The sequence below is a fragment of the Salmo salar genome, chromosome ssa12 (genome assembly GCF_905237065.1).
Source record: "Salmo salar chromosome ssa12, Ssal_v3.1, whole genome shotgun sequence".
Classification (NCBI taxonomy): Eukaryota; Metazoa; Chordata; class Actinopteri; order Salmoniformes; family Salmonidae; genus Salmo; species Salmo salar.
In genome coordinates, this window is record NC_059453.1 from 32615190 (window position 1) to 32633376 (window position 18187).

The following is an 18187-nucleotide window of genomic DNA, read 5'->3' on the forward strand; positions in this document are numbered from 1 at the left end:
GACCCTAGTTGAACTGGGGCTCAGAGTTCTCCCTGGTCAGGTCCCAGTCTGAAACAGATCTCCAACACTAACAGCAGTGGGTGGTGAGGTAAACCCAGAGTACTGAGACACCGGATCCAGAGAGACCCGTCTGTGTTGTGCAAACAGACTCCGTGGAAACCTAAGAGGTCAAAGGTGGTTTTACTTAGAAACGAGACGACGAGCTACTCAGACAGTCATGGCTTTCCTTTCAGACAGTCCGATGATAGTGGTGAAACAACCACCAGACCTGTGGTTGTGTTAGACAGAACCACACGTCTGCTCCTCGGGCCAAAGTGTGTTTTTGTGTGTGTGTGTGTGTGTGTGTGTGTGTGTGTGTGTGTGTGTGGAATTGTGTGTGTGTGTGTGTGTGCGGTCCATAGCACTGCACAGATCTACTCACCAACTATCTGGCCTCTCACTGTGTCGTTGTCATTGGGGCCCAGCTTGTTCAGGTCCAGTCTCTGATCTGTGGGGTTAGAAGAGAACAATTGAATGAGTAAAGAATAACTTATTCCCCAAGGGAATTTCTAAAGCTTAATGGAATTATATCTGTCTGGCCTTAGCATTGAGTAAGGACAAGACAAACACTGCTATTACAATACTGCTATGTCATCACCACAAGAGCAACATCATACCAGCCAGCAGCATACTACCCTGCATCCCACTGCTGGCTTGCCTCTGAAGCTAAGCAGGGTTGGTCCTGGTCAGTCCCTGGATGGGAGACCAGATGCTGCTGGAAGTGGTGTTGGAGGGCCAGTAGGAGGCACTCTTTACCTCTGGTTTAAAAAAAGATCCCAGGGCAGTAATTGTGGACATTGCCCTGTGTAGGGTGCCATCTTTTGGAGGGGTGTTAAACTGGTGTCCTGTGGTCACTAAAGATCCCATGGCACTTATCGTAAGAGTAGGGGTGTTAACCCCGGTGTTCTGGCTAAATTCCCAATCTGGCCCTCATGGCTACCTAATCATCCTCAGCTTACAATTGGCTTATGCATCCCCCCTCCTCTCCCCTGCAACTATTCCCCAGGTTGTTGCTGTAAATAAGAACGCATTCTCAGTCAACTTACCTGGTAAAAGGGTTAAAACACAATCCTCATACAACATACCACTTCCCCTTCAAAACAAGAGGTGAAGAAAGCTTTAATACCTTGGACAACAAGAGAAATATGAACAGATGACGACTAAGATAGTCAGAACACTACATCAAACCTGCCTATGAACAAGACCGTCAGCCAATGGAAGGAGGCCTACACTAATAAAGGGGTCTCCATTTCACAGTGCAGGTTAAGCCCTGATCCCAAATCAGCTGTAGCTGTTCTCCGTCTACTCATCCCAAAACATCCTAGACATATGTCAGCTCATATTAGCTAACTCTTTGGTCTGGGTCAGGGTCAGGGGGAGCAAAAAGTGAGAGCACACCCTAGGTTGTTTCCAGACTACGGGAGACAGGTGGTGGTGGGGGGGAGGGGTCTTCCTGACAGACAGACAGACAGCACTGTACTGTGGATTGGGGATCTGTTCCGGATACGTGTCTAGACTAAACAGGGACGGCCTAGGGGTTACAGGGCTGGAATAGTAAGCAGCTTTCAGATGAGTAAAAAAAGAGAATAAGTGAAACTGTATCCTGGCCCTGCAAACATCTGAGGTGCATTTAAAAAACTAAAGGAAAGGGCGGGGGGGAGAGACAGGCTCAGACGAAAGGAAAGAGCAGGGGAATACAAAGGGTACGGGAACCAAAAACACACACACACACACAAAAACTCTACACAACATATGTAGGCTTAATTACCAGTGTATCAACAGTATACGTCTCTCTGTATACAAGTCTTGCAACCCAGACAGTGCATAGACGATATAACACTAAAATGACTGATCCATGTATACATTCTATACATACTGTCCGCCATCACAGACACACCAAAACCAGTTTAAATAAACTATGGTAAAATAAGACCACAAAAAGGATAGAATCCTGAGGCCTGCCATTTGTAACTAGGACAAAGGGCTCTGAGATTAGTGTCAGTGCGTGTGTGTGTGTGATGCTACATAAGTTGCAGTACAGGAAGTTGAAGAGCTGTACCGGGCCAGACAGTTAGGAAACGGCGCGGCAGCAGAAGAAGAAGAGGCCCCTAGAGACTGTGGTGGCTGGACCACAGACAGACAGGCAGGCGGGGGCGGGTTATGTGAGGACTGGTGCTTTGCGACAGCCTGTCTCCCTTGTTGTCCACATCAGCAGCATCTACCCATACTGACTGGCTTCAGTGCCACACTGTTTGACTGACAATTCCTAGAGGACTCTCACCACTTTGGGAGAAAACCGCTGAGTGGTATAGATAGTTATACAGATATACATACTATAGATGGAGGGTGAGGAAAGTAGGGCAGTTAGATGTACAATTAGGACTACATCACAGCATAGCAATATACTGTAAGTGGAGACAGCTAGTTTAACAGCCTAGCTAGCATCTTTAACCGTTAACTGTTATAGCTTGGCTGAAAAGAGCAATGCTCTATACCTACGGTTGTTCACTGCTAATGCTAGCAGTCGGGGTGGGACCCAGTCTGAATGCAGCAGCTAACGGCTAACAAGCCAGGTAAAACAAAGGAAATAGACTTTCCAGTAAGTACTCATAAAGAAGCAGTCACTGCAAGAGTAGAAAAGGGAGACAGCACGTCTACTTCACATACAGTTAAGTCTGTGTCTGAAGAGACAGCAGGTCGTGTGTGTGTGCGTTTCCCTTCACGCTAGAGGTGGAAACCCCAGGGAGTGTGTTTGAGCTGGCACCGCCAGGCGTTGGCGAGACTCCCAACTCCCAGGAGCCCCCTATCCCGCTCTCGATGGCATCCGTCTCACCAGGCCAGGCAGCGCCAACAAGTTCCGTGCCCTAGCCAGCCAGACTGGCACCTGATACCCAGGGAGGGAGCGGGCAAAGCGGGGCAGCGACAGTGCCAGACTCCCAGATGGACGTCAATCAATAGGGTTTAATGGCAGGGGTGTGTGTGTAATAGGGCCTTCTAGGCAGTGGGGCAGGACAGAAACCTGTCTTGTCTTTGATGTGGTCTATAAATCAGATAATGCGTTGAGTACTAGGAGTGGAATAATGATGAATAGAGGGGGGAATGTGTGTCTGGGTTTGAGTCATCGTTGGGAGGTTTTTGCTGTCTCACACTAGACAGACCACCGCTAGACAGACACACACTGAGTAAAGCACACTCACACGTTCACATACATTTTTGCTCAAATGTGCACGGGCACAAATGAATTATTGCTCTAATACATGCTTGAACGCACACACACTTACAGCCGGTGTCTTTGAGGCGGTTGATGGCGTTGGAGAGAAGGCGTACACAGCCCAGGAAGCCAGCCCCCTGCTTCTTGTGAATCTTCTTGTGGTTCCACACACTGATGGTGATGGAGTCAGACTTCCCAATGTACCTGTGGATGAGAGACAAAGTACCTGTAATATGAGTCACTAAATACATAACAGACCAACCGATGTGCTTGTGTGTGTGTGTGTGTGTGTGTGTGTGTGTGTGTGTGTGAGCGAGCTAGTCGCTTTAATATGCATCTTTTAAGCTCTTTAAATGCATCGCTTATAACATTGAGTGGGCCTGTGTCTCAGTGTGCTTTTGGAGTGCTGAGTCATTATCCCAGCGAAGCTAATAGGGAGAGACGTACATCTCATAGACACACACCTGCACATACATACATACATACATACATACATACATACATACATACATACATACATACATACATACATACATACATACATACATACATACATACATACATACATACATACATACATACATACATACATACATACAGAAGAGGATGACCTACTAAAGAAACAAGTGTGTACACAAAGTCACATCACAGAACGTATGGAGGGGTTCTGAGGTCTAAATGACTGATTACAGTGTGCCAACTGTCCACGACGACGAGCTATAAGGTCAGCCTAGTCATCATGAATCAGAGAGAGAACCCCTCGTCTCCCCTCTCTCTCCTGCACCACAGTCTCCCAGACAGACAGCACTTACAGTAACACACACACTGACTGGTCTAATTACAGCTTTCCCAACACTGCTGCCAACTCAGCCCTCCTCCATGGGTACGTATATATCATGAAGAGAAGGATTTCCAGGAGAAGGGTTTCCCAGAACGCACATAGAAAATGCACATGGCCCATACTGTTAAAGGGAGTGGGGAGTTTTCAAATTTGCTCACTCAGTGTCTCCTTTTGTCAATAGACAAGTCAGCTCAAATATCTGATACTAATATCACTGGCAACTGATGTCTGTGGACGATATAATTGCTTCCATTGAGGAGTATGTCTTTTTGCATAGTTCCGTCTCTAAAGGAGTGATGGACAGAAATGAAATAAAACTTTCATCTAAGCACATTAAATCTAATCTGTTTTTTCCCCTTCATATTAAAAGCCTTGCATTGTGGGTTGAAATTTCCACCTGCTGTCTGATCTAGATTTGGATAAAGGCTTCAAACTAAGCCAAGTTACTCCACCTCTACACTGTGGTGGTAATGCATGGGCCAACAACATGATTTGGAGTGTGTAGGTGTGTGTGTGTGTGTGTGTAGGTGTGTGTAGGTGTGTGTGTGTTGCAAACCCAGGCTGCGTTTAAGGGGAAATGAGAGAGCAGACCAGACAGTGACCTAGCGTCTGCGGCTTTGAAAATGAGGACAGGTAAACACAAATTTCCTCAGTCAAAATGACTTGAAGAAGACACACGTGTGTATACACACACACACACACACACACACACACACACACACACACACACACACACACGGTGATAAACACACGTTCACACACAAGTGCGCGCACACACATTTGTGAAACCATGTGCAGTCTGGCTTTGCAGGTAGAGCCGGTGATTAGAACAGTGCTTACCGCAGCAAATTAAGGAGGGGAAAAAACACAGCGAGAGAAGGAAACCCACTTGTCCGTGCATACGGCTAAGTATAGCTATATGATAATAGCACAGTATGGTAAGTATTACTTACAGAGCCTCAGTCTAGCTATTCTGAAGAGCTTATCATTTCCAGTGGGTGTAAGTATGCCAATCAGATCTCAGATCAGTTTACTTTTCCAAATCACTTACCTCATTAGGGTGGAACACTTAACTGGCCTTCGATCAGTTTCTAGGCTGATGATGCAACAAGTTAGCCAATTCACTGGTTTGTGACTAATGGTGACTGGTGAGCTGGGGTGGCACAATGGGAGACATCTAGTCATGCCACTTGGTGCCCAGTCACGCCAGTCTGCCAGCTCAGACTGTGTTAAAAGTAACGAGGCTAGATATAGACATCTAGACTAATCAACGGCCCAGACAGACTGGCAGACGACAACGTCACACTTCCTCCCCTGGCGGCTGGCGAGACCAGCTCTGCCTTCTGGGATGACAGCACGGCAGCCACCTGCTCCGGGTTTCCTGAGCCGAGAGGGACGAGCGATTAGGGAACCGGGGAGGGAGAGAGGGGAGGAGGCTGGTGAGGAGGATAGCGTGGTCGGTGCAGTGAGAGGAGTGCGAATGGGTTTTCACCAACCAAGGCCTCTGAAAAGCACAACCGTCAATCATATCAATGAAGTTCTCTATAGAAATATGAAATACCGCCTTCTACTGTATAAATTGATCAAGGACTCTAACATCCAGTACGAAGCTAGAATGGGTCACATATTCACACAGATTGGTTCCTACAGAGGGCAGCGACAGCGCTTACGGGCCTTGTGCTCTAAAACAACCCCTTTACTATTCATGACGTCTCTAGCTTGCCTAAGGGATATCCAGTGCATTAGCATCCCATTAGCATCCCATTGGGAGCTCCATCACCTGGCACTCTCTAATGTTGCCTGTCCTGCTGCAGGCGCTGACGCACCGAATATGAAAACAGAGCGAGGCAGAATGTATGCGCTCCTCAAGCTCCAAACACCGTCTGAACTAATACATGTTTTGACAGCTCTCTCTTTCTGGTTTAATGGCCTCTGTCTGCAAACGTATAACTACATAAGTTACGCTGTAATTGCAAAATCAATGACTATTAGTGAAAACTGCAACGACAAAACTCAGCCTGTTTTGCAGTACACAAACACTAGTCAATGGGTGTGTGTCACACTCCTTGACTGTGCCCTATTTCGTCAAAGTGTACACTCATACACTCAATCCCATGCATTTCAAACTAAAAGCATTGGATTGGTGTATTTCGCACACCAGCAGCTTCCATGAATGTGCACATAGGGCGGATGAAGGATGTATTCTGCAGTAACTGTAATGGTCTGTAGTCCAGAGGGCTACACTACAGTAGCATACCCACAGAGAGGGGGCTGCTGGGTAGGCTGTGTGCTGAGCACTTAGCTTGGCCTGGTGTGGAGGGAGGTGTGGAGAGCAGTGGCAACCTGCCAGCCAACACGCTGAGGCTGAAGGCTCCATCTGTGGCTGTGCTCCTTGGCATGTCAGCCATTTCCTGTGACAGAGCCCTGGGGTCATGGGTCACTGGCAGGGGAGACTCCCCCAGGACCAGTGGAGAGGTGAGTGTTTGAAGACAAGCATGGGGGGGGGGGGGCAGGTGTGCAAACACACACGGAAAAACAGACACACACAGCGAGAGACGGACAGAGACATCTACATATGTGCGCAAATCTAGCAAATATGTCTTCCCGCTGCAGTGCCAAACTTATGTTTTTTTTGTTCTTCTCTTTCTTGGGGACTTAATTGATGATGTAACTACATTCCCTGTATTATTCAATCTGTGCATAGTGGTTTGGTGCCAAGACACCCACATCTCTGCATAGTTTCCCAATGCTTTTGTAACACACACCTCTCTGCCCATGTCTAGTTCTCTCTCCTCTTCACCCGCTCCCTCCCTCTCCTCTCCTGTAACGCATTGCCAGTAGGTCCTTTGGGTCCGGTGGCGATTACGCCCTAGAAGAGCTTGTAAAGCTTGCTGCTTAACATTCACAATACATGGCTCATTTCAGTCCAAATATTCAGTCGGACAGTCGCAATGGTTAGACTAGAGTTGCGTCTGAAATGGCACCCTATTCACTATAAAGAGCACTACTTTTGACCAGGACTTTAGTCAAAAGTAGTGCACTACATAGGGAATAGGGTGGCATTTCGGACTTGCCTTAGAGTGAGCGTGCAGCAGCCCAGTCAAAAGGCCTCAAATGGTTTATGGTGGGTGTTCCTGCACATTAGCACGGGAAGGGAGGGTAACCTGCTGCATTCCTTGCACACTTATCATAGCAGCACATGGAGACGCCACAGCTTAGTCAATGAAACCAGAACAGTGTGATAACGTTGAAAACCATAGTCAACATGGGAGGTTGCGTTAGCAGTTGTCTGTGGTTCTTTGGCATCCATTATAGGAAGTGGTTTCTTCAGGAGATGACGGTGATTTCCACCAAATCCAGACCCTAGTCCCTACACATGCCAGACGTTCCTCCTGGGGACGACGTTATGCTACTACTTCCTACTAGGCACTTCTGAAGATCTGAAAGGATAAATTCCACCTTGCTGAGACAAGCTGGAACTAGGAAGACATGATGAAACAAGGGTTTATTGGTCTAAGGTGGTCCCCCAGTTTAGAGTCTTCCCTAGTGACTTACAGGTCGTAATGTTGGTTCCACTTGGGGTCCAGCGTGTTCCTCACGGTGTCCGTGGAGTGGCATTGCCCCGAGCCGTCCACCACCACTTTGGCAAAGGGGTCAGGCAGCCCTGTGGAGGAGGAGCCAAAATGGAGGATTGTATTCACAACTGTGGATGGCATAGAAACAATGGAGTCAATGGAACTATATTCACAGTATGGTTCATTTATCTAGCATGGGAAAAGTGCTGATATGAAATGGAGATTATATGTTGCAATTGGAGACAAAATGGAGGATGTGTGCCTGAATAAGTTTCTAGGTAACTGTATTCACAAGCTGATGGCATATAAACAATGACTGACTATGAACAGACCTAAATTCACATAATATTAATTATCTAACATGAAGATATGTTATAGCTGAAATCGGATAGAAAACATGAGCTGGCGCACACCCAGAGAAAACTATTTTATGTAAAGGTGCTGACTAACGCCAAATAAACTGACTAAAACAAATAAAGCTATAAAAATAAAGAGTGTCGCAAACTCTATATATTAAAAACTCCCAGTAATTTATTGGGTAAATCGGATTTACCCAATAAATTACTGGGAGTTTATATATAGAGTGCACAACTCTCTCTTTATAACTCAGAGCTGAAATCGGAGCCAAAATGCAGGACATGTGCGTGTCAAAAGGATAGTTTCTATTGAACTGCATTCAAATACAACAGCTGAGTCATAAGACGGCATACAAAACATTCATTGTCAACGGACCTTTATTTACACTGTGACTCATTCAGATAACATACATAGGAAATATTGGGTGTACATGTAGTTGAGCAAGCAGCTCAGAAGCATGTCTTTCCATGCCAGTCTATTAGACTCTTTGGAAATCTGATAAGGGACGACATACACACTGCTACCGACCTAAGCAAGATCAACATATCCCGTCCGTGTCATGAATAGTATAAAGACTTGTAGAAAGAATAGTAGAAAGAATGGATTGATAGACTAGAGTAATGAGTATTTCAGTTGAGCTTATTCAGTAGTATTTGGAAACAAAACATTGTTGCCAACTATTCACATCGGAGAGTTACAATGTTGCAATCACTAGGCAGCCAACTGCATTTAGGAAACAGAGTTCTCAATAAATCCACGTATATGACACGTGACACGACCTCACGATAGTTCAAATTACAATAAACATAACATTCAGGAGAACCGTATAGAGTGCGATATCATTTGAGCTGTGGATACAAGTGCTTTCATAAATGCATGGCGCGGGCCTCGTTTCACATTAGCATTGCAATAAGCTTTCTCGCAATGAACCAGCCTTAATACATTTTGTTTATTTACATACCGAATTTGACTGTTCAACATCAGTTTGACGATTTCTCATTTAATGCCACCGAGCGGGTCCTCTTTCCACTGCTGTGGTGCTGAATTACAGTGGGAATGGGGAGTGGTGCGGGCCGGCCCAGTCATGACTAGAAGAGATCCAGCTTTTGCCAAACTAACGTCAAAAGTTGAATTGTTTTGTATTTTAGCTAACCCTAACTCTTTCCCTAACATTAACCTAATTTTCCTAACTTGCTACCAAAAGTCAAATCTGAAGTTAATTTGACAAAAGCTGCCATGACCAGCCGGCCCTGGTTTTCGTAGACAGCCTAATAACTAACTAAATACGGCTTACTTAAAATGTTCATGCCTAGGATAAATTAAATTAGAAAGGCTAGATTGTATTTGAAAACAGCTGTGTTTTGCTATTTATTAATGAAAGTGTTCATACAAATAGCCTATAGGTCAGGTCGTTTGCAAATTATATTATACAAATATGATATTTTGAAGTTGTGTTTTACTGTGAAGGAGACTTGTTTTTCCTACGCGAAATGTTATAATCTTTTTAAAATAATATTCATTGATGATTTATAGCAGGGATGAATACGCAACGGGTAATGTTTCGCTTTTCAATAAAACCTGTCACGTTGGTGCAAGAACATTGTTCTACTTTATTTAGTCTCTTTTATATTCTGTTAAGATGAATTACAATAATGTAAAATGTGATTTTGAGCCCCGTGGGTGGATGCCCTAATGGCTTACGCATATGGATGTCAGGGAAATTAAAATCTTGCCGGTCACGTTGTTCGGCACCAAATTTTCCTAACGGAAACTTGGTATGCATACACACACACACACACACACACACACACACACACACACACACACACACACACACACACAGACAGTGCTCCAGAGAAATGACATACTGCGTGTGACTATAGTTTGGAGTGTGTGTGGCTCCAAGCAATGATACCTCCCACAGGTCAAACTTGTTGAGTCACATTCAACCCTATGCCATACTGGCAGAGGAAGCAGGGACTTCCCTCTGCAGGTGTGTGTGTGTGTGTGTGTGTGTGTGTGTGTGTGTGTGTGTGTGTGTGAGTGAGAGAGAGAGAGAGAGAGAGAGAAATGCGTCATTTACAGGAAACTGTCCCTTAAAGCCCACAGTAATCCAATACATTCAAAAGGAGACGTGCAACTGTATAGCCTAAAGAATGTTCCAATTCACTCTCTTACCAAAATCCTACACTATGATAACTAGCCTACGAAGAGGACGTGCCTGTGCTTTGTGTTCCATCAGAGGTATTTATTTGTGGCGAGCATCTCCGTCTCGCCATGATATAAAACTACACCAGATCCTCTGGCATAAAGCCAATGTGAAGATAGTAAGATACAGAAACTTCACAGTTAACGACCGGGTAGCCTTTCACAGTCAGCCTAATGACCGAGTAACATTAAAATACTATTAAAACTACATTAATGGTTGCTCATCTGTGTTGGTCATAACAGCATGCGTCAGGCATTACTAGCTCATCACCGACGCTCTTCTACCTCATTGGATATCATTGGGGACTAGCGTCCATGTGCATCATGTGGTCTATCTTTAATCTGTATTCGTCAGCCAATACTTCAGGCAGACTGAGCTCCTATGGGACTCCATCTACTGAAAGCTTCAAAGCCAACCAGCTAGCTGACAATCCCATCCAAATGCACGGGGGGGCAGGACAGAAATAGCACTGATACAACAAAAATGGGTTACTACTCACGGAAGAAGTCTTTCTTTGACAAGTTCTTCGCACACAGCACTGGAAGAGAAGGGAAGAAGAAACGTTAGATGAGTAAAATGATCGGTGTGGTACAATGGAAGAGCAATATTATGGAATTCCAAATACAATGCAAAGCAGCTGTGGGGAGAAAACAAACAACCTATGAGCTTACATATTAAATACAACCAAAACCACAAGAGACAGCATGTAGGCCAAATAGGGCACTGTTAGACCTATATGACAAGGCAAAGTCCAGTTTAGGCCTACACAAATAGCCTAAGCTACACTCCATTTCAATCCTTCACTCCAGGTATTTGGAGTCTGACAGCTATTATGAAATGAGAACCAACTTTAGCTTGGAATCTGATCCCTGCCAGTACCTTGGATTCCTGCTCTGAATCCCAGACCCCTTTTGCGATAACCTCACTTTTGGGTGGTGCTCCCTCAGAACGTTCAACAGCTCAATTATTGGAGGATTTCTGGCTTGGCTCTACTTTGTCGTGTTCATGGTTGCCCTGGGTAACCGCTGTTGTCCGTCAGTCAGTCCGCCCATTACGAGCTAGCAGAGAGAGCAGTTAAAGAGGCTTCCCTTGTAAAATATTGAGCAGACAAGCATTCTTTCCAATACGGAGCGAATCCCTGAGGTAAGCATCGCAGCCAAGAGCCAACACACAATGGCTTCCAGAAGAGAAGCTAAGATGAGTTGCAGGAGCACTATGCCTAGCTCTCTCGCTCACGTACACAGTTCTCTCCACCATCTCTCCATCTCTGTAAATCTCTCTCCTGGTGTAATAGGGTCCAGGTGAGCCAAAGTGGGCCAAAGTCATGGAATGTCTTCCTAGTACTGCCAAGTTCTTATTGGGAGCAATAGAAACTCTGTAGGGTTGGGCAGTATACCATATATACCGTATACTGAGGTATTTCGAAAAAGCCCCGGTATGTTTTTCCAATAACGTCAAAACTGTTGAAACTATTTATTTAAAGTTTTTTTTAATAAATTGGAATATTTGTAGCTACTTAAGTAAATACCTGCAGTCAACTTGTGCAATATGTTAAGAGAAAAATAATATTACGTTCTTCATTTCACCCGTCACATTTTTATGAAGCTTACGGTAGTCCCCAATCACATGGTGTTTGTTTACAAGCACACAATGACAAGAGACCAGAGCCTTCGGTGTCACTCACTGTTCTGCAACATGCGTGATCTAATTACAGGATGGAATTCACAACTAAATGTTTGCCAGCTAGATATCTTAGAACTATTAAGTTAACTGTCTAAAAATGTGCCAAACCCTCTGCAGTTGTGCATTTGGTTTGCTAATTTAGTAGCTAGTTAGCCAAGTGGTTAACTTCTTGCAAAATCAAGAATTCACTTGCTAACAGCAGAGAATCCCCTCCTGGGTCAAGAGTCTTGCTGGATAATATTTAGTTACTTGTATAGTTTAGGTCAGAAACTGTACAAAATGTTTGCAATGCGCTCGTTAGCATTCTCTATGGGATTTTACATTTACTTGTTAGCTTTGCTAACCTCTGGATTACAGAGTATCAGTGGGGTTTGAAAACAGCACCCCTTGTGTTCAGTGCCAATATTACAGAATATCCCAGTATGGCACAAGGTCGGTATGAAGGTATGACAAGCTGGATACAGCCCAAGCCTAAAACTACATGACACACACACAGGCTACTTAGTTCTACCCCCCCCCAGCAGCCAGATAGCAGGCCCCTCCCAGCCAGGCCCCTACAGATTAGCCAGAAGAGTGGAAAGCCATTCCAAGGAGATGTTTCTGGACCCTGGAGATACCCAGTTGGCCGGTCTCATCAAGATCACTGGTGCTGATTGGGGGATTTTAGGGGTGGAACAGTGGAGCAATGGGGGGGGGAATTGTTGAGTTAAGGGTGTAGCAGCCCCAGTGTAGTCTAGGAGTCTGACCTCCATGACTTCTTAGCTCACCGCGAGCCTGGAGGAGACTGGGCCAGAGTCTGACCCAGACAGATAGATGGATGACCCTGGAGAATGTGAGTACACAAAATGGAGGAGGGGAGAAGAGAGGCGAGGAGGGGTGTCTGGGTCTCCTTCCATCATATCACTCCTGTGTCTCAGTGTCTAGGCTACTATTCTATGCCCACAAAGTGACAGGTGAAATGTAACAGTCGAGACGAGAGATAGTACTTTATTAATCCCCAAGGGGAAATGATCATCATGGTATCCAACCTGTCTGGTATCCAATACCACAAAAAACAACTGACTCAGAAACATATGACTAGACTACACAAGTACAACATTTGCCTACCTAAATTAGCGTAACTAAAATGCTCCCCATACTGAAAAGAGACAGGAAAGGTATTTTCCCTTGCAGGCGCTGGGAGGACAGATGGGGGGGGGGTATCCTTTACACAGGCAGTCCTGGGGAATGCACTGCTCTCAAAGCCCACCTCATTACTCAAAGCTGTGGTATGCACTCACTCTCAATGTCTGCAGTATCTGTCACGACACACACATTTCAACGTCCCACAGACTCAACGGTCATTATTTATGCAGGGTGAGGAGTAGGGAGCAGGTGATGGGGCACTTTCCATTCCCATACCGCAACACACACACACACACACACACACACACACACACACACACACACACACACACACACACACACACACGTTCTGGATGAGGTCAGAGAGTTGGTGGTTTGTGTGATTCTGTCTGTTTTGGGAAAGAAGAAAAGTGATAGCAGGGTGGGTAGTGGAACCAGTCTCACCATGGAGTTATGTATGGAGGCTGGGGAGAAGTGCACTAAGCACTGACAGCGTCATGATACTGCCAGGAAAAGCCAGTCTGTCACACACACTGTCACGCTTACCAGTCCCCAACAGACAGGCTGCCGGGCCAGACAACACACACACACACACACACACACACACACACACACACACACACACACAGGAGACAACGTGAAAATTGATTACACACTCAAGAATGTCGAGAGGAAAAAGACAGCCACCAAAATGACACAGGGAAGCACGAAGCAAGGAAGTTACGGCTCAAATCACGCACGTTTAATCCGGAGACCAGGACAGCAACCAAAATTACACAGCCAATCCAACAGAATCACAACATCATGACACAGACAATCACAACACAAACCAAATTACACCGCGAAGACTAACAATCAGCTCATCAGGGGAAATTACACAGTGAGAGCCGACAGTTTGGCTGTGAGCCAAGAACACAAGACAGACTAAACTGATCCTGCAGGGACCAAATGGACATGTTGTCAGGATGAAATGAGGAGAAAACGAGTAGCATAAGAGGTCACAGTCTTGGCTAAAGCAAGTGTAGGCTTATATACCGAAAATGGATTTGTGATTCTAAACGCTAGCAACATGCTGTCAAAAGCTGATTCTAAGGAACACAAAATCCCACGAATTTCAGTCAAATTGCTAAAAAAATTAAATAATAGCTTAGCCTTAGTGAATTAATCAGTCACTGTAAAGGTTAGTGACAGGCTGGATAGCCAGATCCTTAGGGTGCCCCTAACCACTGATACAGGGTAAGATATTTGTTAATTCCCGTAAGGTTAAGGTTAGGATTATGACCTGGTTAAGGTTAGGATTACTCTGAGTGAAATCTCAGTGGGACATGTCACAGTGACCTCCAGGGGAGGTCGTAACCCATGGAGACCTGATCAACCCTGCGCCCTTCCATTCACCACACCGTAATAAAGTCGGTACCAGTAGATCTCCTGTTACCCTAATGCTAATGGAGAAAAAGGGATTACCTGCGCCCTGCTCCAATGTCTGACCATGCTAAAATAAAAGCCTCTTTTCACCAATCACCAATCACCACATCATTGACCTCCCAAGATGCACTGTTACCGGGCAGAATTGGAACCAAAGCTGGATGAAGGGGATGTTATGTGAGAAGTGAAAGGGAACGCCAAAATTCAAAGAATTTCTCTTATGTGAGCGGCTTCTCATCAAATATGGAAACCATTTAAAATTCTAGCAATTCTAAAAATGGGAGACGGCAGACACGATTCTTGTCGAGAACATTAATTCAGATGAATGCTGAAGTTCTGCCTTTGAAGAGGCCTGTACCTCCCCATCATCTTCCAGGCGTAAACACCAAGTTTAGTTTTTGTGGCACCCTGCCGAGTAGAGCAATCAAAGGGTGTCAAGGCGTGTACTTCCATGCCTCTGAAAGCAACTGTGCATGCCAAGGGGATATCTTGATTGTGTAAGTGTGTGTCCACTCCACACACACACACACCTCTGATAATAGTGTGAAGGCCTAGATAACATATGGCACTACGGACCACCCTCATGAGAGCCGTGCTGTGCGAGACTTCAAGCCTCTTAAACTCTATTTGACCTCTCTGGGTGAAGCTACACTCAGACAGAATACCTATCTACAATGCAAAGACATTATTGAAGCATCTAGATCGTGTGAGTGCTACTTCCTCTCCTGTCTTTAACACTAGACAGCTGTATCTCCTTCACGCCAACATGCTGCATTATTAATAAACTGGTGAACTTTTCACCCCCGAAACTAAGCCGTCCCCAATTCCTCAGTTCAGTTGAACTTTTCAACCCCGGATGGGTTACGTTTTCTGGAAAGTAATCTCAGCGATTGACTTTATAGGCAACACTTTTTGATAATGAGCTGGGATACAGAATTAAATGCCGTGATTGGGGGTGGGAAATGTCAAAATGACAACTTTCCAGTACAGTAGCCTACAGGCCTAATACATTAGATTTTATTTGAAGAAATTAATCAACACCCATTTCAAAAATGGCGGCGGAAAAAAATGGCAGCAGTTTTACGGGTGCCCAACCAATTGTGCTATTATGGGGTTTTTTCCCGCCTTATTTGTAACTTATTTTGTACATGATGTTTCTGCAACCGTATCTTACGGCAAAAAAGAGCTTCTGGATATCAGGACAGCGATCACTCACCTCGGATTAGAGAAATATTTTTTCTTTAACAAGCGAGACGCACAGGACATTCTCCAAACACCCGACAGGGACAACATCCCCATTATTTGCAAGAGGAACTGACGCAGGTACAGAGAACAAAGAGCCGGATGCTTGGTCAGGACCCGGAAAAGGTGAGTGGGAAAGCTGCCGTTACCGTCAATTCTACTCGCCAACGTGCAATCACTGGACAATAAACTAGACGAGGTACGATCACGAATATCCTACCAACGGGACATCAAAAACAGTAATGTCCTATGTTTCACGGAATCGTGGCTGAATGACGACATGGATATTCAGCTAGCGGGATATACGCTGCACCGGCAAGATAGAACAGCACACTCCGGTAAGACGAGGGGGGGGGTCTGTGCATATTTGTAAACAACAGCTGGTGCACGAAATCTAAGGAAGTCTCTCGATTTTCTCGCCTGAAGTAGAATATATTGTGATAAATTGCAGGCCACACTACCTGCCTAGAGAGTTTTCAGCTATACTTTTCGTGGCTGTTTATTTACCACCACAAACAGATGCTGGCACTAAGACCGCACTCAGTCAGCTGTATAAGGAAATAAGCAAACAGGAAACCACTCACCCAGAGGCGGCGCTCCTAGTGGCCGGAGACTTTAATGCTGGGAAACTTAAATCAGTTCTACCAAATTTCTATCAACATGTTAAATGTGTAACCAGAGGGAACTACCTCAATTGGGCCGACCAACCAGTGCTCCCGCACATTGGCTAACCGGGCTATCTGCATTGTGTCCCACCCACCAACCCTTCTTTTACGCTACTGCTACTCTCTGTTCATCATATATGCAGTCACTTTAACCGTATCTACATGTACATACTACTCAATCAGCCTGACTAACCGGTGTCTGTACGTAGATAGTTTTTATAGCCTCGCTAGTTTATAGCCTCGCTACTGTATATAGCCTGTCTTTTTACTGTTGTTTTATTTCTTTACCTACCTATTGTTCACCTAATACCTTTTTTGCACTATTGGTTAGAGCCTGTAAGCAAGCATTTCACTGTCAGGTCTACACCTGTTGTATTCGGCGCACGTGACAAATAAACTTTGATTTGATCATTAGGTAGGCAGCTCATTTGATCATTTGTACGTTTGCCCACTGACAAAGAAATGATCAGTCTATAATTTTAATGGTAGGTTTATCTGAACAGTGAGAGACAGAATAACAAAAAAATCCAGAAAAACGCATGTCAAAAATGTTATCAATTGATTTGCATTTTAAATGAGGGAAATAAGTATTTGACCCCCTCTCAATCAGAAAGATTTCTGGCTCCCAGGTGTCTTTTATACAGGTAACGAGCTGAGATTAGGAGCACACTCTTAAAGGGAGTGCTCCTAATCTCAGTTTGTTACCTGTATAAAAGACACCTGTCCACAGAAGCAATCAATCAATCAAATTCCAAACTATCCACCATGGCCAAGACCAAAGAGCTCTCCAAGGATGTCAGGGACAAGATTGTAGACCTACACAAGGCTGGAATGGGCTACAAGACCATCGCCAAGCAACTTGGTGAGAAGGTGACAACAGTTGGTGTGATTATTCGCAAATGGAAGAAACACAAAAGAACTGTCAAATCTCCCTCGGCCAGGGGCTCCATGCAAGTTCTCACCTCGTGGAGTTGCAATGATCATGAGAACGGTGAGGAATCAGCCCAGAACTACACGGGAGGATCTTGTCAATGATCTCAAGGCACCTGGGACCATAGTCACCAAGAAAACAATTGGTAACACACTACGCCGTGAAGGACTGAAATCCTGCTGCGCCCGCAAGGTCCCCCTGCTCAAGAAAGCACATATACATGCCCGTCTGAAGTTTGCCAATGAACATCTGAATGATTCAGAGGACAACTGGGTGAAAGTGTTGTGGTCAGATGAGACCAAAATGGAGCTCTTTGGCATCAACTCAACTCGCCGTGTTTGGAGGTGGAGGAATGCTATGACCCCAAGAATACCATCCCCACTGTCAAACATGGAGGTGGAAACATTATGCTTTGGGGGTGTTTTTCTGCTAAGGGGACATGACAACTTCACCGCATCAAAGGGACGATGGACGGGGCCATGTACCGTCAAATCTTGGGTGAGAACCTCCTTCCCTCAGCCAGGGCATTGAAAATGGGTCATGGATGGGTATTCCAGCATGACAATGACCCAAAACACACAGCCAAGGCAACAAAGGAGTGGCTCAAGAAGAAGCACATTAAGGTCCTGGAGTGGCCTAGCCAGTCTCCAGACCTTAATCCCACAGAAAATCTGTGGAGGGAGCTGAAGATTCGAGTTGCCAAACGTCAGCCTCGAAACCTTAATGACTTGGAGAAGATCTGCAAAGAGGAGTGGGACAAAATCCCTCCTGAGATGTGTGCAAACCTGGTGGCCAACTACAAGAAACGTCTGACCTCTGTGATTGCCAACAAGGGTTTTCCCACCAAGTACTAAGTCATGTTTTGCAGAGGGGTCAAATACTTA

General features: G+C 45.2%; 1 protein-coding gene across 4 annotated transcripts in view; it reads right to left on the reverse strand.

The window, feature by feature from the left end:
• LOC106564903 (E3 ubiquitin-protein ligase SMURF2) overlaps positions 1 to 18187 on the reverse strand; it is a 90621-nt gene that overhangs the window by 44552 nt on the left and 27882 nt on the right. For 2 of the 4 annotated variants that reach the window (XM_014131401.2, XM_014131400.2), the window contains exons 2-5: positions 10732 to 10770; positions 7647 to 7794; positions 3321 to 3454; positions 422 to 487 (exon numbers count right to left, since the gene is read on the reverse strand). In XM_014131401.2, coding sequence (XP_013986876.1) covers positions 422 to 487; positions 3321 to 3454; positions 7647 to 7794; positions 10732 to 10770 — 387 coding nt within the window. The remainder of the gene's footprint in view (positions 1 to 421; positions 488 to 3320; positions 3455 to 7646; positions 7795 to 10731; positions 10771 to 18187) is intronic. The other 2 variants (XM_014131403.2, XM_014131402.2) reach the window with 1 other exon arrangement.